The sequence below is a fragment of the Myxine glutinosa genome, chromosome 10, assembly GCF_964187855.1.
Source record: "Myxine glutinosa chromosome 10, kmMyxGlut1.1, whole genome shotgun sequence".
Taxonomy (NCBI): Eukaryota; Metazoa; Chordata; class Myxini; order Myxiniformes; family Myxinidae; genus Myxine; species Myxine glutinosa.
The window spans coordinates 115,822,962-115,849,766 of NC_136270.1; the positions used below are offsets into that span (position 1 = coordinate 115,822,962).

Below are 26,805 nucleotides of genomic sequence, written 5' to 3' on the forward strand. Positions count from 1 at the left end.
ATGTGCGCTAAGTGGGTTCATCAAAAATGCAGTGGTCTGAGATGGTCATTAACCAGTGTGGCAGCTACATTCCAATGTAAGGTGTGCACAGAGGGAGCTGCAGATGGAGGAAATGTTGAGTTGGATCTTGGAGACGGCGTGAAGCTGGAAGGTGTGAAAACATTTTGCTACCTCGGAGACATGCTGAATGGAGAAGGTGGATAAGACTTGGCAACGGTTGCTGGAGTGAGATGTGCATGGAAGAAGTTTCGGGAACTGTGTGGCGTGCTGATGAGGAGGGGAGTGTCGTTGAATCTGAAGGGAAAGGTGTATGCTGCATGTGTGAGAAGTGTTATGATTTATGGGAGCGAGACATGGGTAATGAACGTAGAGCAGCAACGAAGGCTGGAAAGGGTGGAAATGCGAATGGTTCGGTGGATGTGTGGAGTATCGTTGAGAGAGAGGAAGACAAATGATGAATTGTGAAAGATGATGGGAATAGAGCCTGTGATTGATGCTGTGAAGAGGAACAGGTTGAGATGGTTTGGTCATGTGTTGAGGAAGGATGAAAGTGACTGGTTGAGAAGAGTGATGGAAATGAATGTAGAAGGAAGTAGAGGACGGGGAAGACCGAGAAAGACTTGGCTAAAGATGGTGGAAGAAGACATGCGGGCAAGGGGGTTAACAAGGAGAGATACAGAAAATAGGGCAAAATGGAGAAGGTCATGGGGACCGCAAGGCTAATCCCCGCTCTAGCAGGGAAAATGGCCTTAAAATGCATGTTGTTGTTGTTGTTGTTGACTTATGCAGGACATGGCAAAAGGAGATGCTGTGTTCTTCTTCCCGCGAGACTCATAGTCCTGACATGACGTGAAGACATACTCACCTGGATCCATTCCGACTCCTCCCACATTGGTAAATTTAAAAAAATTCAGTGTCGTTTCAATCTTAAAGTGGCCCAACAAACGAAGCCCCATTTTCAAGAGTCTTGGGTTTTTCATTTTCATGCGTCCACGTTTTCCAGCTTCATGGTGGCTCTTGTTTTTGACCGGTTTGCTCTATTTTCATAAACTTGTTTGTTTTAATGCATTCGCTTGGTCTATTATTCATTACTTGAAAAATCGGAATATTCAAAGTATACAAGGCCTTTGTACATGTCTCGATTAGAATATTGCTCACACCTATAGGCTGGTGACCCATCATCACATCCATCTCTCCTGGAATTTGTGGAATCCAGCGCTGTACACATGAACAATATCTCCCACGATGAGGCCGAAACACAAACACGACGCTATCATTTTTCAGACAGAATGGTGGTCGGCCTGTTTGTTTTTTTTTTGTTTTTTTTAACTCTCTCCCCTCTGGTTTAGCCATCTGACCCTACCCAGCCCATGCAGGACACGTCCGTTCTTCCGGTAATCTCCTGGTTAAACTCCAAATATCGAGACGAACTGCACACCTGCACACCTTTGGCCTGTTTGGGCAAATCCCTACCGAAAATGGTTCAATCCCACTCCTTCATCCATGCTACAAAAGCAGGAGGTGCACCACCATCCAATCCCATGTCTTCCCTCATCCCTGTCATTACCTGCTATATCTTCCACCCTTATTATCCCCTACATAACTCAAACCACTTACTTGCACACTCCTGTTTCCTCCCCCCACATCCCACTCTTTGTCCTCTTTCTCTGTTCATTAATTTCCTAAATCTGTCTAAATTAAACAGACCCCTGTATACTTGGTACATGGGTCTCAGATGTCAAAAGGCTCTGTGGTACGGCGATGATCCAGACTCCAATTTCATTGTCACGCAGTTATCAGCCTTAAAACTGCAATATGTCATCAGCAACAAACCGAAGACTTTGAAAGAAATCCTGGATTATCTCATTGAGTTCATCTTCGTTGCATCTGCCACGAATGCAACATGTGAGCAGCCATTCCCAGGACTCCCGACGTCTGAAGACCGGCTTACCTTGTCTACCACGACGCATGTTCGGTTTTTTGGGGAAGCAACTGTAATTTTCTCAGTGGCTATGCTCTTGGACTCGTTATCACCCCATACAATGGGTCGTACCACTTTACAGAAGCCTCCCACGACACTGTGGTAGTTTTATAATCAATATACGTGAGCATCCTGCAGAAGAAACACGAGTCACGACACTATACTTGTACCTTGCGCATCCAACACTATCTATATATATAAAACACAGTTTGTGTGTGTGTAATGTTACCGATAGACTCCTAAACGGAGAGGCTCACGTGCTTGATATTTGGCACAGACATGGCCATTGAGCCTGGGAAGGACATGGCCTACCTAAAAATATTTGACGAGATCCATATTTTTTATTCATATTTACCTCAGCGCATTTCAGCGAAGAATATTATGCACGGAATCTGAGCCGGTGGCAGAGCAGCGCGCTGATTCGCTCAGAGCGATCACGTGATGTTCCATCCTTGCCGCCATAATCTCACAGTTACGCGTTCGCACATAATTCAGAGCGAAAAGTGATTGCGTTTTTTCACATTTCAGCGAGGAACATTGCCATTCACACCACATAGGTTTTTTTTTCTTTCATCTTTAGATCCATACTAGCAGAAGTGCCGGCATTGCCGGGCGGGGGAGGGGAGGGGGAGGGGGAGGGGGAGGGGGAAGGGGAGGGGAACGGGGGGGGAGGGGAGGGGAACGGGGGGGGAGGGGAGGAGAGGAGGGGAGGAGAGAAGAGGGGGAGGGGGACAGGGAGGGGAGGAGAGGGGGGAGGGGGAGGGGGAGGAGAGGGGGGGTGGGGAGGGGGAGGGGGGGAGAAGGGGGAGGGGGGAAAGGGAGGGGGGAGGGGAGGAGAGGGGGGGAGGGGAGGAGAAGGGGGAGGATAAGGGGGAGGGGAGGGGGGTGGGAGGGGGAAGGGGGGCAGGGGAGAGGGAGGGAGAATGGAGAGGGGGAGGGGAGGGGGGAGGGGGAGGGGGGAGGGGGGAAAGGGAGGGGGAGGGGAGCCCCCCCCATCCTCCCCTCCCCCCCCCCCCCCCCCTCCCCTCCAATCCCCCCTCCCTCCCCCCTACATTCCCCCCCTCCACTCCCCCCTCTCCTCCCCCCCCTCCCCTTCCCCTCCCCCTCCCCTCCCCCCACCCGGCAATGCCTGGGCACTTCTGCTAGTACGTACTTGTATATTATCACATGTTGACACATCATAGTCACGTGACTAAAGGCTATGACTGACCTCTTGAAACAATCTGCCCTTCAGGCAGTGACAAAGGCTCTGGGTTGTGTTCCATTAGCAAGCAGCTCGCTATCGCTTTCTAAGCTAGTCGTTCCATATTAGCTGCTTGGAGAGTGGAGCTATTAACAAAAATGGTCACTGTAGTTGGAGTCAAAACTATACGACAACCATTTAAATGTGCAAAGGGATACCCATGTTATGTATAATCATTATTAAAATGTGCATTTTATACTTTGTTACTCCAATATTCATCCTAAGTCTTCAAGAACTACAAAAAGCCCCCAACTCCCCCAAATGCACAGTGGTAGGGTGCATAGATAAGCTTGGTAGGGGGTTCTTCCTTCTGACTCCCCATTTATTTATCTTTCTCTCTTCCTCGTACTCTGCTACCAACACAATAAGTCAATTTGAGGAAGTTGTCACATTTGGATCGAGTAAAACTAAAAAGGACGGCTCGGATAGTATTCCCTCGAGTTCCAGGATAGCGTTTACATGGAGACCGCCATGTTGTTAAGCGGTGCCGAGCAATCCGTTCCGTTGGAATGCTTGCTTGAGTGTTTGAATCAAGCAAGCCGCTTGCTAAAGGAACAGACAACCCTGGTTTGGTTTTGCACGAATAACTTATTAATATTAGCCGTCGTGTGGCGGAACCCGAACTAAACGCGTTTCCTGTCGAGTCTGAGGGTCGTAACCTGATTTACTGGACTGTGTCCGGACGTGGATACGGCACCAGCACGATGGTCCAAAACGGCCTTCACACCGCCTTAATTAAACGCCGTTCAAAGACTCGTCATTCGATCCTTATTCCATCTGTACTGTCAGCCACTCTCAGTGTACCCATCGCATCCCGGCTTACCATCGCTCCCGCCACTGCATGGACGACATTCTCGGGCAACAAAAATGAAAGCTTCGTCTCCATGGCGAGGCACCTGTATCACGACCACGCCCACAAGGGAAAACACGCCCACAACGGAAACCACGCCCATCTCCACCAGTTTCGCTTACCCGCACTGATGCACGACAGACACGCGCACTAAACGAGCAGCAATATATTCCTAGGATGTTAATAAAGACAACAGCTTTAAAATAAATACAATAATAAGAGCCAGATATATAATAATCATAAATTGTAATTTCACTCACTACTGTTAACTGTAACGCATGGAACACAAGCATCGTACACATTTAGGAAGCGAAACCGCCCAGGTAATTGTTCGCATGTCCTCTTGGGGGAACTACTGCACTCATAAGAGAGAGGGGGCAATGAAATGGAGAGAATACTCCAACAAATGACTACAAAATGAAACACCCAGTTAGTCTGTTTAGATAGAGCAAGCTCGTTTATAATTAAAACCGTTTCATTATTAGGTGATGCAGTGGAAGTGCACAATACTGTACACATAATACGTACACATAATATGTAAAAAAAAAAAAAAAAGTAATATATAAATAAATAAATATGCTCATGGTGACGTTTACCGTATTGACACTATTTTTGTAAAAATCGATTTTATACAAGTGTATGTAACAAAATTTGGCAAGCACTAATCATGGAATGCACATACAGTATATTTCATATCAAGATAAAGTGTGAACAAGTGAGGGAAAAATAATTATAAAACGTAATTATCATTTCACCTGCACATCGATCGACTCTTTACTCAGCCCACTTCCCCAAACTCCAAACATCTCACTTCACCTGGCTTATCCTTCCTATCCAATTTTACATGGATGACCCCTCGCTCCCCCCCCCCCCCCCCCACCCACCTCCACCCCACCCCACCCCACCTCCACCCCACCTTTCACCACGACGACCAAAAACATCACATTTCGCCTGGCTTATTTTTCCTATCCAATTTCATATGGATCGTCCCCCCCCCCCCCCCCACTCTCCCACTCCCCACCCAGCCCCACCTCCACCTTTCACCACCACGACCAAAAACATCACATTTCGCCTGGCTTATTTTTCCTATCCAATTTCATATGGATCGTCCCCCCCCCACTCCCCCACTCCCCACCCAGCCCCACCTCCACCTTTCACCACCACGACCCAAAACATCACATTTCGCCTGGCTTATTTTTCCCATCCAATTTCATATGGATCGTCCCCCCAGCCCCCCCACTCCTCCACGCCGCACGTCCACCCTACCCCGCCCCACCTCCACCTTTCACCACCACGACCAAAAACATCACATTTCGCCTGGATTATTTTTCCTATCCAATTTCATATGGATCGTCGTCCCCCCCCCCCCCCCCCCCACTCCCCACCTCTCCCTCCCCACCTCCACCACAACCTTTCACCACCACCACCCAAAACATCACATTTCGCCTGGCTTATTTTTCCTATCCAATTTCATATGGATCGTCCCCTCCCCCCCCCCCCCCACTCCCCCACTCCCCACCTCCACCCCACCCCACCTCCACCTTTCACCACCACGACCAAAAACATCACATTTCGCCTGGCTTATTTTTCCTATCCAATTTCATATGGATCGTCCCCCCCCCCCCCCCACTCCCCCACTCCCCACCCAGCCCCACCTCCACCTTTCACCACCACGACCAAAAACATCACATTTCGCCTGGCTTATTTTTCCTATCCAATTTCATATGGATCGTCCCCCCCCACCCCCCCACCCAGCCCCACCTCCATCTTTGACCACCACGACCCAAAACATCACATTTCGCCTGGCTTATTTTTCCCATCCAATTTCATATGGATCGTCCCCCCAGCCCCCCCCACTCCTCCACGCCGCACGTCCACCCTACCCCGCCCCACCTCCACCTTTCACCACCACGACCAAAAACATCACATTTCGCCTGGATTATTTTTCCTATCCAATTTCATATGGATCGTCCCCTCCCCCCCCCCCCCCCCACTCCCCCACTCCCCACCTCCACCCCACCCCACCTCCACCTTTCACCACCACCACCCAAAACATCACATTTCGCCTGGCTTATTCTTCCTATTGAATTTGTTCCTCAGGCCTCGCCCACCCCCCCCCCCCCCCTCTCCCCAAGCACCATATTTTCACAATGAATTCTCCCCTCTTAAACCAGTATATCGATTGAAGATGTTCAAAGTGCTGTTTCATCCATAGTTCCTGGATCAGCCATGGCTGATTTTCTCCTCTCTACAGCATCCAGGATCTTCCTGCGAGGCCCAAGTGGTAGTCTCATACTCTTCAAGTCCTCATCAGAGCAAAGGAGTAAAGAGGGCAGGTCCATGCGCTCACGACGAAACGCCGTGGCAAACTCGGAGAGTTGCAAAGAAGCCAAGAAGCTTTCGAGGGGGCTGGTGTCTGAATAATCGTCATCCAAAGTCAATTGTTCCTCCTCATTGTGCCAAGTGGCAACTTCCACAACCCGCTCTTGTAGACTTCCTGCACTGCCGAGGCTATCGGCACTCCTGGGCAATGGTTTCTCTGTAACGGTAACACCTGCCTTCATGGGGACCTCGTCCGCCGGTGGGATGAATGGACCACCGGGTGAATAGCTCCGGCGAAAGACCATCGTGCCAAGACCAGGACGATTGAACAGCGAGTCGTGACTCGAGTCGTGACTCGCTTCAGAGCTGGCCGAGGCCACACCTGACTCGGTCGCAATATCTGATCCACCTCCATCTCCAAACATGTCATATACGTGTCTGCGTCCCAAATCTTTGGGCATCGGCGCCGTACCCCCACCTGGTCGCATGAACATCACCTCGCTGCTCAACCTGAGACCCGAGAGTGAGCGGACGCTCTTGCGTCCGTCCTCGTAGATCTTGAACTGTTCGTCCAGCTCGTGTTTTTTGCGCTCAGCACGCCGCTGGATCTTACCTTTTCCCCGAGTGAGTGCGATTCCCCGTGGAATCACCGGAGATGGCGTGCTATAGGTAGGTCCAGTACGACTACCTGCTCGACTGAATGTGCTGCAAGAAAAGCTTGAAAGGCTCAGCGTGTCTGTCGATACGGAAGCGGCCCCGTGCCGGTGTCTCCGCTCCATCTTTTCCCGATGCTTTCTTTGGAGTTTGGCGCATGCTTTGTTCCGTTTCTCGGCTTCGCGGATGGCACGGTCTTTCAGTTTGGCCACTAGTTTGGGATTGAGGCTCGTTTGTTTGGCCGCGATGGAATCCAGGTATCGAACGCAGTCCATGTGGCTTTTCACAGCTGCCATGTCGAGCGGGGTATGGTAGTCATTGTCCAAACACCAGGTGTTTGCTCCAAAAGATACCAAGAATGTGAGGCAGTGCATATGGCCATTCGCTGCTGCCAGATGAAGTGGTGTGTTTCCCCAGATATCACACTTGTCTGGGTCACCCCTGCGTACACACACACACCCACACACACACACAATTCAATTGCTGTTCTCACAACTACATCCATCTCTTAAATATTGAGGGCATGGGTGCAAAAAATGAAAACATGGCAGTAAAATATGGCGAAGGTGAAGCAGATAAAGGGAATAGGAAGAATAAAGGAAACAACTGAAATAGAGGTGAGCACATCTGTGATGAGACAGGAACTGCGCACGAATAAAGTTTTCACGGAAGTCTCCGCCAAGCCAAGAAATATGGTCCTGAAGGTGAAAAGTCTACTAACGTGGTACCTGGAACATCAACATTGATTACATGAAAGTAGAAACGCATCCTGTGGTGTGTTGAATACTCATTCACATCCAGTGGATTAATTTAGGTTTGATTTCACACAATACAACATGCATTTTAAGGCCATTTTCCCTGCTAGAGCGGGGGTTAGCCTTGCGGGCCCCATTACAATCTTCTCCAGTTTGCTCTAGTTTCTGCATCTCCCCTTGTTAACCCCATTACCCACATTTATTCTTCCACCACCTTTAGCCAAGTCTAACCCGGTCTTCCCCATCCTCTACTACCTTCTACATTCATTTCCATCACTCTTCTCAACCAGTCACTTTCATCCTTCTTCAACACATGACCAAACCATCTCAAACTGTTTCTCTTCACAGCATCAATCACAGACTCTATTCCCATCATCTTTCGCAATTCATCATTTGTCTTACTCTCTCTCAACGATACTCCACACATCCACCGAACCATTCACATTTCCACCCTTTCCAGCCTTCGTTGTTGCTCCACGTTGTCTCGCTCCCATAAATCATAACACTTCTCACACATGCAGCATACACCTTTCCCTTCAGCTTCAACGACACTCCCCTCCTCATCAGCACGCCACTCAGTTCACGAAACTTCTCCCATGCACATCTCACTCTAGCAACCGTTGCCGAGTCTGATCCACCATCTCCATTCAGCATGTCTCCGAGGTAACAAAATGTTTTCACACCTTCGAGCTTCACGCCATCTCCAAGATCCAACTCAACATTTCCTCCATCTGCAGCTCCCTCTGTGCACACCTTACATTTGAATGTAGCTGCCACACTGGTTAATGACCCTCTCAAACCACTACATTTTTGATGAACCCACTCAGCGCACATTGTACATTGAATGGCGTTCACTCCGACACCCTTCCTGCACACAGCACACGGCCACTTCCCAGTTATTTTCACCTCACCACATGCTTTACCACTTGCCATCACCTTTGTTTTTCCAATATTCACCTTCAGACCTTTTGTCTCCATACATTCCTTCCACTTGTTCATCTTCTCCTTCAGTCCATCCATACTTTCCGCAATCAACACCAGATCATCTGCATACAACAACTCCCACGGTAAACCCTCCTTTACGTTCTGAGCCAGCACCTCAATCACAGCTACAAATAGTAGTGGACTTAGTACCGACCCCTGATGCACTCCCACCTTCACCTCAAACTCACCACTGTTCCCGTCCTTCGTCCTTACAGCTGTGCACGCTCTTTCGTACATTACCATCACTATTCTGATCAACCATTCCTCCGCTCCTAACCTCCTTAATGCCCATGTCACTACTTTGTGTGGAACCCTATCGAATGCTTTCTCCAGATCAACAATTGAATTGATTTCAAACAATGTAGGATAATATTGGCCCATCAAGGAAAGATGACAGGGAAATTGGAACTGTTTGAGGATTTTTTTTTTCATAATAAAGACCTTTGGCTGGAGTTATGGAGCATGTGAATAAATATTTTCCTACTGTCGTATTTTGCTGTGCCAGTGAAGAATTGCTTTCAGAGCAACGGGATTGAAAATCTGTGCTGTTCAACCCGGAACCCTGACGTGAGGGGCAACAGGAACGGACCACATGGTTCACAATCCACCTGTGAAATTGCAGTTTCTGTGAAGGATGGAATAGTGCGATATTACTCCTGATATCATATCTACTAACATTTGGGAATTGTGTTCATCCAGAGTCTGAGCTTTGTTACCAAAGGTGGACCAACTTCCTATTGGAAATTTAACTGGAGTTCATAGAACACTTTACCCTGTGCAGTCTTGGGAAAAACGGACATTGGTGGGGTCTGCGAGCAACAAATTTGATTGGTCGAGATAAGGGGTGCAGTCCAGTAACTTTGTACTTCAATCCCGTAACCTTCCAGTCACGACAAAGCGATTGCAGTGTTCCAATTATATTTACTATATTATTAATATGAACGTTTATCGGCAGGCAGCAGCCTCTTCACTCTCTGCAGACCTGGATCATGTCTTTCAATGCAACATCACAATCTGGTCAAACAAGTGGAACATGTCTTTCAATCCTGACAAATCTCACTTTGTCTCTCCAGAAAGACCATCTGGACAACCCTCCCATCTACTTTCTGAACAATCCTCTTGAAGAAGTTCTGTCGCTCAAACTTTTGGGTCTCACAACCTGCAATGATCTTTCCTGGGAAAACCACATTTCCAAGTTGGCCTCAAAAGCCAGTCGTCAACTGAGCATCCTCCATCGTGCGAAGTCCTTTCTTGGCACACCTGAGCTTCTCACCACATACAAAGATTTCATCCGTAGCTCAATGGAATACTGCTCTCCCCTCTGGGTTGGTGCTCCTGCCTCACACATAGCTCGGCTTCACGCTGTTGAAGCCAAAGCGTTCAGAATCTTTGGAATCTCCCGTGATGAAGCTGATTCTGAGGACCTTTCTCTCTCTCACCGCAGGCAGATAGGTGGTCTTTCTGTCTTCTACCGACACCTCTCCGGCCTTGCTCCCTCTGTTCTGTCTGTGCTCTGTCCCCCAAATATTCCTGCAGGACCCACAAGATCTGCCAGCAACCCTCTTATGGTGAAACTGCCAAAATCAAGACTCTCTGCTCACCTTCACTCCTTCAGTCCTCTTTTCTCCCACCTCTGTAACAAAGTCCCCCACTCTCTTCAATCCCATTCCTCCTCCAGGTCTTTAAAACAGCTGTTCTCCACCATCTCTTATCTTCCCCCATCCAAAACCTTGATCTTTTCTACCCCCGTTAAAAGACCCCACATCCTCCTCTTTAAATCCCCAACTTCTTTCCTGAAATTCCTCAGTGTTGATTTGCTTTGTACAGTGTACCTCTCCCTCCTCCTCCAGCCCTCCCCCTTCCACAGATCCACCGACGTCCCTGCTCTCTTCTGTTGTTGTGCTTGTGTGCTTACCTCTCTCCCCCTCTTGTCTCCTGCTCCCTTCATTGTATGTTTTATGTGTCTGTGCATGTTTTAATGTTCAATGTGTTAGCTCTTACACGAGCCTCGATTCTGTGTCCAAGAAAAAAAAAGAAATACCGAAATCCAAGAATGGTCCGGATGGATTACAAGGACGACGATACAGTTCAATACTGCTGGATATCAAAATGCTTGGAACTAATACGAAACGCATAGAATATTTATTTATATATATATATACATATATATATATATATATATATATATATATATATATATATATATATATATATATATATATATATATTGTTACAGACACGACTTTGATGTTAAGGTGGGCCGAGCGGAATGGCCGTCGTGTCCGCACAAATTACCCGACTATACTCGACGTTGACGAAGTCGCGCTACGCTGGCTCAATAAGAAAAAGAAGACACCCGGCTGGATTACAATAACACAATACGACACCAAGGGTTCAGTTCTCAAGCCCTCCGGAGGAGATTATATTCGTACGGAAAGGTCAGATTACAGGGGCTAGAGTTATAATCACAGCAAGACAGGCACTTAGACACACTCTTATATTAACCCCGGACAGACGACAGACAAACGGGACAAGGCTGACTCACACGGGGGTTGATGAAAAGGACAGCGGGTATCGATGGCTCAAGGTGCACTCTTGGCTCAAAGCAGAATCGACTCGGTCCGGTCCAGAGATGCAGGGAGGTCACAGCGCTCGGAAGGCGACGTTCTTTCTCCAAGCTGAGGCGCATCTCACGTCACATCCGGCGCGGGGCCGCGTATATCCGGCGGGGAGTGACACGCCCTCGGCTCGTTAGCTCCGCCTCGTGGAATCGGCACGTTGCTTCTCATTGGGTGCGTGCGGGGGGGGTTACTGGCTCCGCCCCTGACGAGGAGCTGACAGCCAGCCCCTTCGGGGTAACCCCGTGGAGCGCATGGTCTGGAGCTAATCGAGCCGGTGTGAGGACGCATCCTCCCCCGCTCCGCCGCCATCTCCTCTGTTGTTGTTGTAATTGTTGTTGTAGTTGTTGTTATTGTTGTTGTTTGGGGAAGAAGATGGGAGGAGGTATGGGAAAGGTCCTAAACTCACTACTGATGCCATATAATCACATTCTGGTGCAACGAAGAGTCATAATTAATGGAGACGAGGCCTTAACTGACATAGAATAAGAATAACTAGGAAGATGTCCGAAAGTTGTCTACCTGTGGTGCGGTGGACCTGGGCACGACATTTAATGGGGGAATAAGGGGAAGGTCGGCTCTACTGATTGTTATTTACATGCAATGGGACTAGGGAATGGGGGATCGGGGAAAGTTGGGGAGTATTGGAGAAAATAGGGGAATATTTACAAGCGGATATGGAGGCCAAATTCCATATTCGCAACATTGCACCCTTCTCTACCCTCGGGGCGTCCCGACCCGATAAATTTTTACCTACTTTAGTGTGGCACGCAATGTAGTTCCCTCTACTATTAACTCTACCCTGAGTGCGACAGTTTTACAGATATTCACAAATGAGTAAATATGTCCCCCTGCGGCGTTGCACCCTTCTCCTCACAGAAACACACCCACAGGATAACCGAATCCGGAAAGAATTCTCAAACTAAACATACAGCCGGTAGGGAGCATTATTTACAAGACTATGCTGCTATTTACACTACGATCCAGGACCTGTTTTTGGAGGAACACATGCAGATGTTATGCATAGAGAGAGCGCGCTTGCCAGCATCGATACACCAACCCACGAGTGCTCTGTGGCCGACGGCCTTTAATAACGTGCAGAGCACCCTTCCCGAGCATCAAAAGCACCACCCCACCACCAATCGGTGCAGTCACCATTGTTCATTGGAATAAAAATAAATTCGACAACCCCTAACCCTGCAGGTGTCTCTTGCTCTTCTTGTGGTGCACTTGGTGTTAATTAACAGTGGTTCACCTTTATGGCATAGGTGCCACGTTGACCCATAGGTCCTTCCACGGGTGGTGCTTGGCCGCAAAAGAGCTGCGGTCCATTGTGGGTGGCCACAAACATTGCGGTCCATATGGTGTATCGATCCAGGCAGCCAACAGCGAAAGTGCAGGCCCACAACTGCGTAGCCAGCACCTCTCTCTCCTCTCTCTCTACCCCAAAGCCAGATCCTCGGAGGTGGGAGACAAAAGAAGAAACAAGTGAGTAAGGTGGTAAGGGCGCAAAAGTGCACGCAATATAAGGTAATGCACACTGGGGGCACATGGGAACCAGGTGAGACAGGTACGTTCCTATCGTACGCCCCCCCCCCCCACCAGGTAACCTACATGGCCCCTCCCTTACCCCTTACTGCATCCACAAAACACAACCCTACTCATAAACATCTACTTTACAAATCAACAAACATCCCTACTGTCTTCCCCGTTCCTCCCATAAACCAAATTCGTCTTCTCTCCCTCCTAACCAATCAAATTTGCCATTTTCAACTCTCATCAAAATTTGCCATTTTCAACTCAACATCAAAATTTGCCATTACCAATTCATCATCAGTCCCTCCTAGGGAGGGAGAGATGGAATCACCCCAATGTCTCATCCACGTCGTGATGCGTCTCACAAATCCTCACAGCAATCTCATTTCCTGCACAAAACAAAGAAAACACAGGTGTGGAGTCATCATCATCACCACAGGTAAGTGGCTGCGTATGGTGCGACAGGTTCATCAATCCTAACTATCTCCTAAATGACTTTAACAACTTTACACTACCCGGGGTCTTTCTCCGGCCAAACCATTGGCCCTCTTACACTATGGGTTCTAAAAACCAATTCCCATTGGCCAAACTGTGGTGCTCTTCAATTTGGGGTCTCACTCCCCCGATTCATCTCCCAGTGCCCTCGTACAATTTCTGGGCTGCGACGTGTACCTCTCCCAGTGGGTCTACCCACCTGCACACCTCCACCACTGCAGTTGCCTCCGAGCTTACCTGCTCCTCACCCTAACCTAACTACCTGGGGAAGGCCCTCTGGCTCTCTCCCCACTCGGTGCCCTCTCTGGCACTGGGCTACCCGGGTCCGTCCTCCGGATCCTCGGGCCCCATCCACAACTCTACCGGCTCCCAGAGCCCACCTGCGGCCTCACCTGGCCGACATCCTCACAGTGGTGGAGTGCCCAACCAACTACACACACTAACAGGCTACACGCCCAGCCATTTCCACAACACTAATGCACCCATCCACAATACCATTCTGCAACCGCACCACAAATGCCAATATCCAACCACAATTTACCTGCACCCTCTAGCTAACACTTACACTACCCGCCCCGGGTACTCGTGAAAGGGGTCCACTCTTCCCCCATCCACACCTTCGCACCATGCACACCACTCCGTACCACTCACTCCAACTCTCTCCACACACCTGTACCTGCACACCTGTGCTCTCACACCTGGTGCCACCTGCACCCTTCTCTCCCCAAGCGCATTCGCGCTGATCCACCACACTCACTACTCATCCATTGCTCCACACACCTGTCCAGTTGCACACCTGTGCAATCACACCTGTTCGATCACACCTGTTCAATCCTCACCTGTTCAATCCTCACACACACGGCACCATCTCAGCTAACTACTCCCTTCTGAAACTTGCGCTTCCCAGTCGTCCCTTTAAACTATTGCGCTCCCACGTCATTATCATCCATACTAATCTACCTGCGTCCCCACTACAGGTATCAGTCACTAACTAAACTTAACGTTACCTACTGTCATCTTCTAGAGCCCTATCAATATAACCTAACCCACCCGGGCTAGTTTTCACTGCCATACACCCCATAATCTATTGCTCCTTTGCCCCCCCATGGGAAGGATGGTGGATTTGCCATCCCACCACATCGGGGGTCTCTCACTACCAATTTTGCACATCAAATTGCAACAAATTAAAAATTTGCCAATCATCTGCCAATCACTGTACCATTACCAATCATCACTCTGCCAATCCTTTGCCAATCATCAAATTTTGCTTTTCTCTAATTTTGGGTCCAAAACACTAACCTCATCACCCAGTCGACTCACTAATACCTCTCGGTGCGCCAATTCCTGTCCAAAGCCCGGCTTCGTAAAGCCAAACAATGGATGCTGGTTGTTTTGTGCCAGCGGCTGGATGCGTCCGGCACTCGGTGCAGGGACGGGGGCTTACCCGGGCCGAGATCCCACGCATCACCTCGGCGTGGAGCCATCCAATGTCCCGATCTCGACCTGCCGGCACGTCTCAACACAACGCGGTCGCCATAACGACCCTTCCTATCGGGCTGCCAGCTCCGCCTAGTGGAGCACGGACGCGGCCGTTCAAAGCGAGGCCCAGCACGCACCGAGGGCCTGACTCGGCTATAAGTCGTTCTAAACTCTACCCCGTCTAACGTCGATGCTTCACCTGGACGCTTACACCCCGCAGCCCGTTCCTTGCTCACACATCCAGCCGTTTCCATGCCCCTCGTACCGTTCCTTACACACCCAGGTACACCCATTCCACTCACCGCCTTGGTCACACACCTGACCACCGAACACTTTGGCACACATTCGTTGCTCGCACACCTCACCAATACACCGCTTCGCACCCCCTCCTCGGTCACCTCCTCTGTGACAATCACAGGTGTGCTCTCATTCGCACACCCAACCACGTGCCTCACCACCAACTCCAGCGTGCATTCCCACTCACGCTCTACCATTCCAGGTGTGCATCCTTCCATCCCAGGTGTACATCCTCGCTCACCTGTCACAACTAACTCACGCTCCATGTCACTCTCAATACTCTCACCTCCACTCTTGACAGCGCACTCACCCTTACTCTTGACAGCGCACTCTTTCCTCATGCACCTGTCCGTCACACACCTTTCTCGCGCACACTCTCCCGTTACACCCTCTGTAACACTCACCACAGGTGGACACTCTTCCTTTCTTCTGACAGCGCACTCTTTCCCCATGCACCTGTCCGTCACACACCTTTCTCGCGCACACTCTCCCGTTACACCCTCTGTAACACTCACCACAGATGGACACTCTTCCTTACTTCTGACAGCGCACTCTTTCCTCATGCACCTGTCCGTCACACACCTTTCTCGCGCACACTCCTGCGCACACTCTCCCGTCACACCCTCTGTAACACTCACCACACCACGCTTCCATGTGCTCCCTCGCACACGCGCTACGACCGACTCACTCTCGCCAGCACACTCACTCCTTGGCACGCACTTTTTCCTCACACACCCCAGAGTCGGACTTTCTTGCACACCTCCTTTTTCGCACACCAGACCTGTCGCACACCTCACCAACGGCCTTTCACGAACACCCGGGTCCATCTCGACCCCCAAGCTTCTTAAATCCCCTGGCGCATCATACGCACGACCATATTGGTCACCACTTACACCGGGTCCTCTTCCTCTTCGCTTCTCCTCCATCACCTGCGAATCCCTCATCCGGTTAATGAGCACATCATCACGATCCAAACACAGACTTTGGACCAATTCTTTTATCTCCTCTTTTATTTCTTTCTTATCCCTTCTCCGTCGCTTCTTAATTTCGCTCACCCCTTCTTCCACTTCTTCTAATTTGTGCCTCACCTCTTTTATTCCCCGGTACGTCTCCTCAAGCTCGTCCTCCAAGGCTACCTTGACCGTTTCCAGGTGCGTCCTCACCTGCCGGTCCTTCGTCTCCATTACCTCTATCACCTCGTCCAACCTCGTTGTCAGTCCCTCACGTACCATCTGACATTCCCTCTTCGTCGCTATCAAGTCGTTTTTTATGTCGTTTTGTGTCGCTTTTAAACCTTTGAACCTGCTCCACCAACTCCGTTTGTCCCACCGTCAGCTGCTCCACCTCCTGCGTCAGGTCCTCTATGCCCCCTTGTAACTTTACAGTCCCCTTTCTCACCTCCTTCTCCATGTGCTCCTTACAGTGCCTCACCTCCTCGCGCACTCCTCCGACCTCCTCACTCACTCCTCTTCTGATCTCCTCTCCCATCACTTGCATCTCCTGCCCAGATGCCACCCTCATCTGCTCCATTTCCTCCCTGTGAGCATCCAGTTTGGTTTCTACCCCCATTCTGACCCCCTCTATCTGCTGCTCCATTTGTTTAACTTCCCTTTCCGCTTGGTCCCTCATGTCCCTCAATTTGCCTTCCATACTGTTTTCTAACCCCTCTAACCCAGTTTTCACTCCCTCTATTTGATTCTCTTGAGCGGCCATTCTGTTTTCCACCCCCGTTAACCCATGTCTCACCTCTTTTATCCCGTTGTCTAACCCCTCAAAATTATTGTCTAACTTCCCAAATTTCTTGTCTAACTCCTCAAAATTATTGTCTAACTTCCCAAATTTCTTGTCTAACTCCTCAAAATTATTGTCTAACTTCCCAAATTTCTTGTCTAACTCCTCAAAATTATTGTCTAACTTCCCAAATTTCTTGTCTAACTCCTCAAAATTATTGTCTAACTTCCCAAATTTCTTGTCTAACTCCTCAAAATTATTGTCTAACTTCCCAAATTTCTTGTCTAACCCCCAGATTTGATTCCCTAGTCGCTCCCCCATTCTGTTTTCCATTTTCTCCATTTCCCTGGCTCTTTTTTCGTTGTCGCTCTTCGACTCTGCCATGTATTCGCTAAACCGTGCCATGAACTGCTGCATGTCAAACGGCTGCATGTTAAAGCCCGCTGATACAGCCGGCTCGGCTACCGCGCGCTCGTGCGAGGCGCCTTTTTGCGCGCCCGCTACTTCGTGCGTGACGGCGCTATTTTGCGAACCTGCCGCCCTCACTGCTTCGCTCTCCTCTTGTCCCTCAATTTGGTCCTGGACCGACCCTGCTTCACTCTCCCCTACCGGACCCCAGCCGTCTTGATCCGCCATAGCGCGACTTTCAAAATTCGAGTTTCGTAAAACAAATTCGAAATTTCGCCGTTATACTTTCGTCGAGCGCAGTACCCGCGCTCCGGATCGATTTTGTCGAGCGCCGTACGCGCTCCGGATCGATTTTGTCGAGCGCAGTACGCGCTCCGGATCGATTTTGTCGAGCGCAGTACGCGCTCCGGATCGATTTTGTCGAGCGCAGTACGCGCTCCGGATCGATTTTCCCTCCCAAAATTTGGGCCTAACTAATTTAGTCCCGGGTCCGAATCCCACTCCTGACACCAATTGTTACAGACACGACTTTGATGTTAAGGTGGGCCGAGCGGAATGGCCGTCGTGTCCGCACAAATTACCCGACTATACTCGACGTTGACGAAGTCGCGCTACGCTGGCTCAATAAGAAAAAGAAGACACCCGGCTGGATTACAATAACACAATACGACACCAAGGGTTCAGTTCTCAAGACCTCCGGAGGAGATTATATTCGTACGGAAAGGTCAGATTACAGGGGCTAGAGTTATAATCACAGCAAGACAGGCACTTAGACACACTCTTATATTAACCCCGGACAGACGACAGACAAACGGGACAAGGCTGACTCACACGGGGGTTGATGAAAAGGACAGCGGGTATCGATGGCTCAAGGTGCACTCTTGGCTCAAAGCAGAATCGACTCGGTCCGGTCCAGAGATGCAGGGAGGTCACAGCGCTCGGAAGGCGACGTTCTTTCTCCAAGCTGAGGCGCATCTCACGTCACATCCGGCGCGGGGCCGCGTATATCCGGCGGGGAGTGACACGCCCTCGGCTCGTTAGCTCCGCCTCGTGGAATCGGCACGTTGCTTCTCATTGGGTGCGTGCGGGGGGGGTTACTGGCTCCGCCCCTGACGAGGAGCTGACAGCCAGCCCCTTCGGGGTAACCCCGTGGAGCGCATGGTCTGGAGCTAATCGAGCCGGTGTGAGGACGCATCCTCCCCCGCTCCGCCGCCATCTCCTCTGTTGTTGTTGTAATTGTTGTTGTAGTTGTTGTTATTGTTGTTGTTTGGGGAAGAAGATGGGAGGAGGTATGGGAAAGGTCCTAAACTCACTACTGATGCCATATAATCACATTCTGGTGCAACGAAGAGTCATAATTAATGGAGACGAGGCCTTAACTGACATAGAATAAGAATAACTAGGAAGATGTCCGAAAGTTGTCTACCTGTGGTGCGGTGGACCTGGGCACGACATTTAATGGGGGAATAAGGGGAAGGTCGGCTCTACTGATTGTTATTTACATGCAATGGGACTAGGGAATGGGGGATCGGGGAAAGTTGGGGAGTATTGGAGAAAATAGGGGAATATTTACAAGCGGATATGGAGGCCAAATTCCATATTCGCAACAATATGTTGGAACCCATCTGTGGATCGGTCCCATCGGCCGATGGGTCTGACCCATCTGTGGATGCATGAGAAATGACAATGCAGACCCATCGGCCGATGGGTCTGCGCCATCTGCGGATGTGTTATTCACCTTGAAGGAATGTGTTGACAGAATGGTGCTCTTCAATCAGGTACACAGTCATTGGAATTACATGTGGTAGGAATTTAACAGAGATGATTTTTAAATGTTTTATTATCTATTTCTACCCATCTATTTATACATTTTGTCAATACATTTTGTAATTAACAGATACATGGCAGTTTTAGTAAAGCTTTACATAACATACTCAACATTCATACAAAACATTAGGTGTTCTTCTGATAATGGCGGAGGGGAATGTTAAATTCCTTTATTTTAAATTAAATAAAATAAAATTTAAATTAAATAAAAAAATAAAATTTAAATTTTAAAAATAAAAGTTAAATAAAACATTTAAAAATCATCTCTGTTAAATTCCTACCACATGTAATTCCAATGACTGTGTACCTGATTGAAGAGCACCATTCTGTCAACACATTCCTTCAAGGTGAACAACACATCCGCAGATGGCGCAGACCCATCGGCCGATGGGTCTGCATTGTCATTTCTCGTGCATCCACAGATGGGTCAGACCCATCGGCCGATGTGACCGATCCACAGATGGGTTCCAACATATATATATATATATATATATATATACATATATATATATATATATATATATATATATATATATATATATATATATATATATATATAATATATATATATTCTTGAGAAATTCAACGAACACTGTAAGTCAACAACATAGTCACAACCAACAAAAACAACAGTCAACAAGCAAGTAATCATCAGGATATACATGATTTGCAATTATTATTATTAACATCATTATTGTTATTACAAAAACAAGAAACGGTACCCGCCCTATGGGCAGGGCTTCAATTGGTAGCCCAGGAGCATTAGGGTAGGACCTAGAAGAAATTAGCAGAAAGCTGATTTTTTGCACAGAGCTTCAGAATACCATGTGGATGACCACAATATAAAGTCCCACGAGTCCCACCTTGTGGCATTTTCAAAATTCAACATGGCCGCCGGTTGGATGGAAAATACATAAATATGGATAACTTCAGCCTAGAACCTCATAAAAGTATACTTTTCGTGACTAAATATATGTTTTAGCACACTAGGATTTTAATAGAATATATTTCAGTGACCTCAGATAATGATATGTAGATATAATCCAAGATGGCTGAAAAAATTGCCGCTGCTGTAATGCAAAAAAACATCAAAATCATGATAAGTTTAATTTGCTATTATTTTATTTAATGCAAAATGTTTCATATTGTGACCACAAGGCCTGCAAGAGGTAAACAACACATGGGGATTTGACATTTAATTACAATACGACACAAAAGCAGACCAACTCTTTGATCCCAGTCATCCCAACCTGATTTTAGTGTTTTGGACAGTACCGTGTTAACTGAATGTCACTTTTCTTATTCCTGACTTAAACACTGTTATCACCCTCTAAATCAATGTCCCGAGAGTTTTTGCAATTGTGGCCATTACAAACAGTACACAAGAGGGTACACTCCAGACCAGACTTGTAGCAAGTGCATCGTTTTCCACACCCCGCCTTGAATCCACAAGATATCATTTTCAGCACTTTCTCAGGGGCGACAGGCCTATCAGTCTCGATTGGAACAAGTAGTCCCTCTCTGTACTGCCACCCCCACTCAGTTGGCAGCAGTTCATTCCCCTGCCACTGCTGAACAGCATGGTATGCTCTGTAGCTGTGGAATTTGGTAGCTGCCGAAGTAGGTGGGAGTGATTCCAGCTTGAAACCAGATGACGTCAAAGATGTTCATTGGATTGATCGGAAGTACATGAGATATCGGTGTTTGTCCAGTGACTTCGATCGAGCTGCTCCATACAGCTTCAGCAGAAACAGCTCTCCCACTCTCGCTATTTCTTGTTGAGTGCTTTTAGATCGAGAGAAAACACTCAGGCAATCCCAGTTGTCACCATTATCCAACACTGCAAGAGCCTTCTTCTTCCCTTGATTGTAGAGGGCAGAGACGGTATCACATCCTGTTATTGAATGCACAAACATCAGGTGTTGCTTCATGTTCTGGAAGGCTGCCTGAATTGCCCCTATAGAGTACACTTGCAATGGGTTCCATCCAAAGAGCATATGGAGGTCCATGTCTGTGGTAGCTTGTGCTACCAGCATCACAAGCAAATCGGTATCAGTCCCCACAACAACAACCGGTGCTGTATCTGCTTTGGCAGTGTCCATGGCCGTTGATACAATCGGGCAATCTGCATCTGCAGTGCTCTGCTTGACATTCACACCTTTGGCTGCAAATTTTTCCATCATCTTTTTAATCAGTCGATCCTTGTTCTTGCCATAACCCAAAAATGCATTTTTTCTTGTGGTGGTGGTCTTGTGGATGCATTTTCCGTCTAACCGGCGGACATCTTGAATTTTGAAAATGCCACAAGGTGGGACTTGTGGGACTTTGTACTGTGGGTATCCACATGACATTCTGGAGCTCTGCGCAAAAAAAATCAGCTTTCTACTAATATTTCTTCTAGGCTTCCCCTTCATTTTTGGCTAATGCTCCTGGGCTATGGGAGGCCCAAATGAAAAGGTAAAATATCAGAAATTGAAGGCTTTTTTATTTTAAACGATTCATATGAACATCCGTTAAATCATATCACACGCAAATCATCAAAATCTAAACAGTATCTTACTATAATTCACCAAATGTTCCACATTCCACACATCCACACAGTCACGTGCATGGATGTCACGTGTGTGTGCCGTGCACGTGCCGTGTGTGTGGATGCTACGCACGGGTGGGAGGCCAGAAGCAAACAGGCAATGCAGAAACGGCGAATGCTAAAGCATGAAACCAATAAATTCCACATTCCTGTAACACCCTCAGTCGCACGTCAGACATGGACATCAATTTCGTGAAGGACTTCCATGTAAAACGTACCCATTCGCAAACAAACGGGTACATTCACGCATAGAAACATTGATCGTGGGTCCGTGGCTAATCTGCATATGGCGATCCGCGAAGTTCACGTTCAGAGAGTAGAAACCATCATGGCATGTTGTCATCCACTTGAACTCAATATCTCTTTTTTCATTTCAAACAACATATCTCCAATCACAAATTAATGACAAAATAAACTTTTAACAACATTGTTAATGTTTCCTTCATTGTAAAAACTACCAAGTCAACAGTTGAAAGGATTTTGAGCCGATAGGTGTTATGGCCTCGGCAAGATCGATGGAGACGGCGATCTGTTAGCGTATACACCGCCCAAATAGCTATGTGGAATTCTCTCATGTAGAGATTCAACCCGTGTCCTTATAAACTATCCGTGGATATCCGTGTCCTTATAAACTACCCGTGGCCTATATAAACTGTCCTACGTTTGAACTTTGGCCGAGGTCATTATTTACTTTTAATGATGTTTATATACGAATCGAAAAGAAGATAATTGGTTTTGGGTGGTCCTTTCCGCATATCTCGTGGGATTGTGAGTTGGAGAGATGGCCGTAATGGTGGGGAGGGGGTTGGCATTCTCTCAAGCAGGGATTCAATCCATGTCCTTATAAAAGGTCTTTATCCAAGGTCACCGAGTCCGATCGGTGCACCCGTGCAGTGATCGGTGCAGCCGTTTGTGCGGCACCCCTGAAAACATCGTCACAATGAGAACATCGTCACAAAGATGAACGTTATGCGAACGTGAATGTTATGCGGGAGTCCAAACCTGAGAATACTGGAGACCAAAGCTGAAATTAGAAAAACTAAATAGCCTATTTTACTCCAGGAGATCCCAGGATTACCCAGACAAAATATCGTTTGATCGGTTGAGCCGTTTTTGCGGTACCTTCGAACAGACGGACGGACATTTGGTGAATTATAGTAAGATGATACTACTGTATTAAGAAACCTGGGCTAATTTGTCCGAAGCGGCCTGAAGGTGAGGAATTAAGGCATGAAGCATAAGGCCTATATGTACTGTGTTGTTGGAAGACCCGTAACGTCTATGATTTCATTATTTGATGGTCATTTTAACAATCGGTGTGTTTGTGTTTCACACTGAATCAAAAACGTACAGGTAGAGCATGGAAATTTTGATATACAGTCGTGGCCAAAAATATTGGCACCCTTGCACTTTTTTCAATTAATGCACCATTTCTTCCAGAAAATTGTTGAAATTAAAAAATATTTTGGCATCCACATATGTATTTATTTGGTTTGCAGTGGAACAAAACAAAACTAGAATGTGACTGTGTTGCCAATATGCCTCCACATAGTACCTGACTGCGACAATGGATAGATGCCTTGGTTCACTGTAATAAAAATAAGCAACTTTGATTTAAATCCCTTCAGCTGTTTTCATCAGACAGGACAGGTTTCACATCGATCGGTGAAGCGGTTTTGCAGAAGGGATTTTTCTTTAAATATCGGCTTTCAAGCTAATAATATGGCTGCCACACCACGTGACATATGACCTTAAATAATGTACACTCTGCATATGTATGGGTAGAGGATCATGTTTGTGAAGTTTCATGTTGATTGGATAAGGTTTGTTTTTCTATCCAATATGGCTGCCAGACCATGTGACCTACGATGTCACTATTTTCAAACTATATGCAACAGTGGAGTTAGATGACATATTTAAAATTTCGCATCAATAGGGTAAGCGGTTTCAGAGATATAATTATTTAATATTTTCCTTTAATCCAATATGGCTGTCAAACCATGTGACCTATGATGTTTTTGTGATCATCTTTTAATCGCCATTCCTAGTCAATGACAAACGTAAAGTTTTGAGTCAATCAATTTGGTGTTTTGGGAGAAAATATATATTTTTAAGATTTTAGGTTAAATCCGATATGGCTGCCAAACCATGAAGTCATAAATTTAATATTTCAATACAAATGGGTCATAGAGCATATGTTTGCAATTTCTGATTTTTAGCATAAGGAATTAGATTAAAACATTTTTGGCTGGTATACCACTTCACCTATGATGTCATCATTATCATGCTTTTGTTCCCCATTGGGAGTACATGACAATGTGCTAAGTTTCAAATTTTTCCATTCAGCGGTTTCCGAGAAATAAAAATTTTTTGTGTTAAATTCCAAAATGTCTGCCATACCATGTGACCTATAGCATCACAATTATTTAAAAAAATATTCTGCTTGGGTGTCACTCCTACCCTGAAACTTTCACCTCAATCGGACATGTGGTTGCTGAGAAAAACGAGGTTTACCCGTATGAACGGACGGACGGATGTACGGATGGACAGACGAACGGAAAACCCAAAACACAATGCCTGCGGCCACCATCGGGGGTGGAGGCATAAAAAGCTGAAAACGTTAGTAAATCTTAGCTTATTCCAAACAAAAATCCTAAAATGGCCCGGACAATATTATTGGCACCTTCTAGAAGTTGTTAGAAATAATTAGATTTCAAGCAGGTGGCCGCAGGCATTGTGTTTTGGGTTTTCCGAATGAATATGCGTTTAATCCAAATAATGGAAAAACAAGAAGACGTAGCACGATACTTGCAAAATCCGCCCCCCACCCCCAATAAAAAAAATTCCATTGATACAGCAAATTGTCCATGTCATCAAGATTAAAATTTTCAATCTTGATCAATGCTCGAGTCAACAGGGAGAAAAGTGACGATTTTTCAGATGAAAAATGATGATTTTGTAAGGTTGACCTTGAGTTGACCTTTGACCTTTTGACCTCAAAAATAGTTAGTTTCCCTATTTAGTGACTCAATGTGCAAATGCTGTTCAAATTTCAAGTCAATCGGATGAAAATTGAGGATTTTAAAAACTTGGTTGATGTTGACCTTTTCGCCTATGTTGACCTCAAAAATAGTTGGTGGTTGAATTCAGTGACCATATATGTAAATCATGTAAGAATTTCAAGTCAATCAAATGAAAATTGGTGATTTTAGAAATTCGGCCTATGTTGAACTTTCGGCCTATGTTCACCTAAAATATAATTTGTGGTTGAATTCAGTGACCAGATATGCAAGTCATCTTCAAATTTCAAGTCAATCGGATGAAAATTGAGGATTTTAGAAATTTGGCCTATGTTGACCTTTTGGCCTATGTTGACCTCAAATATACTTGGTGGTTGAATTCAGTGACCAGATATGCAAGTCCTCTTCAAATTTCAAGTCAATCGGATGAAAATTGAGGATTTTAGAAATTAGGCAAAGTTGGTAACCTTTGGCCTATGTTGACCTTTTGACCGCAAAAACAATAGGCCTCTCAATTGGGACGACCTATACAACTTGGTGAAGTTTCGTGACGATCGGTTTCGAATTGTGACCTGAAGGCCGGTGACAAACAAACAGACAAACAAGAAGATGTCATGCGGAGCATGATACTTGCAAAATCCGCCCCCCCCCCCCCCCAAAGGTTTTCCATTGATACAGCAAATTGTCCATTTCATGAATATAAAAATTTACAATCTTGATCAAAGCTCGGGTAAACAGGATGAAAAGTGACGATTTTTCAGGTGAAAAATAATGATTTTGGAAGGTTGACCTTGAGTTGACCTTTGACCTTTTGACCTTAAAAATAGTTAGTTTCCCTATTTAGTGACTCAATGTGCAAATGCTGTTCAATTTTCAAGTCACTAGGATGAAAATTGAGGATATTAAAAATTTGGCCAATGTTGACCTTTTGGCCTATGTTGACCTCAAAAATAGATGGTGGTTGAATTCAGTGACCATATATATAAATCCTCTTGGAAGTTCAAGTCAATCAAATGAAAATTGGTGATTTTAGAAATTTGGCCTATGCTGACCTTTTGGCCTGTGTTTACCTAAAATATAATACGTGGTTGAATTCAGTGACCAGATATGCAAGTCCTCTTCAAATTTCAAGTCAATTGGATGAAAACGGAGGATTTTAGAAATTTGGCCTATGTTGACCTTTTGGCCTATGTTGACCTCAAGTATACTTGGTGGTTGAATTCAGTGACCAGATATGCAAGTCCTCTTCAAATTTCAAGTCAATCAGATGAAAATTGAGGATTTTAGAAATGTGGCCCATGTTGACCTTTTGGCCTATGTTGACCTCAAAAATACTTGGGGGTTGAATTCAGTGAGCAGATATGCAAGTCCTCTTCAAATTCCAAGTCAATTGGATGAAAATTGAGGATTTTAGAAATTTGGCCTATGTTGACCTTTTGGCCTATGTTGACCTTTTGGCCTATGTTCACCTAAAATATCATTTGTGGTTGAATTCAGTGACCAGATATGCAAGTCCTCTTCAAATTTCAAGTCAACTGGATGAAAATTGAGGATTTTAGAAATTTGGCCTATGTTGACCTTTTGGCCTAAGTTGACCTCAAGAATACTTGGTGGTTGAATTCAGTGACCAGATATGCAAGTCCTCTTCAAATTTCAAGTCAATTGTATGAAAATTGAGGCTTTTAGAAATTTGGCCTATGTTGACCATTTGGCTGATGTTGACCTCAAAAATACTTGGTGGTTGAATTCATTGACCAGATGTGCAAGTCCTCTTCAAATTTTAAGTCAATCGGATGAAAATTGAGGATTTTAGAAATTTTGCAAAGTTGGTGACCTTTGGCCTATGTTGACCTTTTGACCTATTGACCCTAAAACAATAGGCTTCTTGCTTTTGACCAACTCTACCATTTGGTGAAGTTTCATGAAGATCGCTTGAAAATTGGGACCTGCAGGCCGGTGACAAACAGACAGACAAACAGACAGACAAACAGACAGACAGAACCACAAACGCAACT

The 26,805-nt window shown here is 46.6% G+C and overlaps 2 protein-coding genes across 2 annotated transcripts in view; both read right to left on the reverse strand.

Moving 5' to 3' along the window:
- SLC25A17 (solute carrier family 25 member 17) overlaps window positions 1-4,151 on the reverse strand; it is a 33,960-nt gene extending 29,809 nt beyond the window's left edge. The window contains exon 1 of the mRNA XM_078786021.1: window positions 4,048-4,151. Within this exon, the coding sequence (XP_078642147.1) occupies window positions 4,048-4,110 (63 nt within the window). The 5' untranslated portion in view covers window positions 4,111-4,151. The remainder of the gene's footprint in view (window positions 1-4,047) is intronic.
- A 2,115-nt stretch (window positions 4,152-6,266) lies between these two features.
- LOC137417530 (pre-mRNA splicing regulator USH1G) overlaps window positions 6,267-26,805 on the reverse strand; it is a 67,406-nt gene continuing 46,867 nt past the window's right edge. The window contains exon 2 of the mRNA XM_078786022.1: window positions 6,267-7,491. Coding sequence (XP_078642148.1) covers window positions 6,267-7,491 — 1,225 coding nt within the window. The remainder of the gene's footprint in view (window positions 7,492-26,805) is intronic.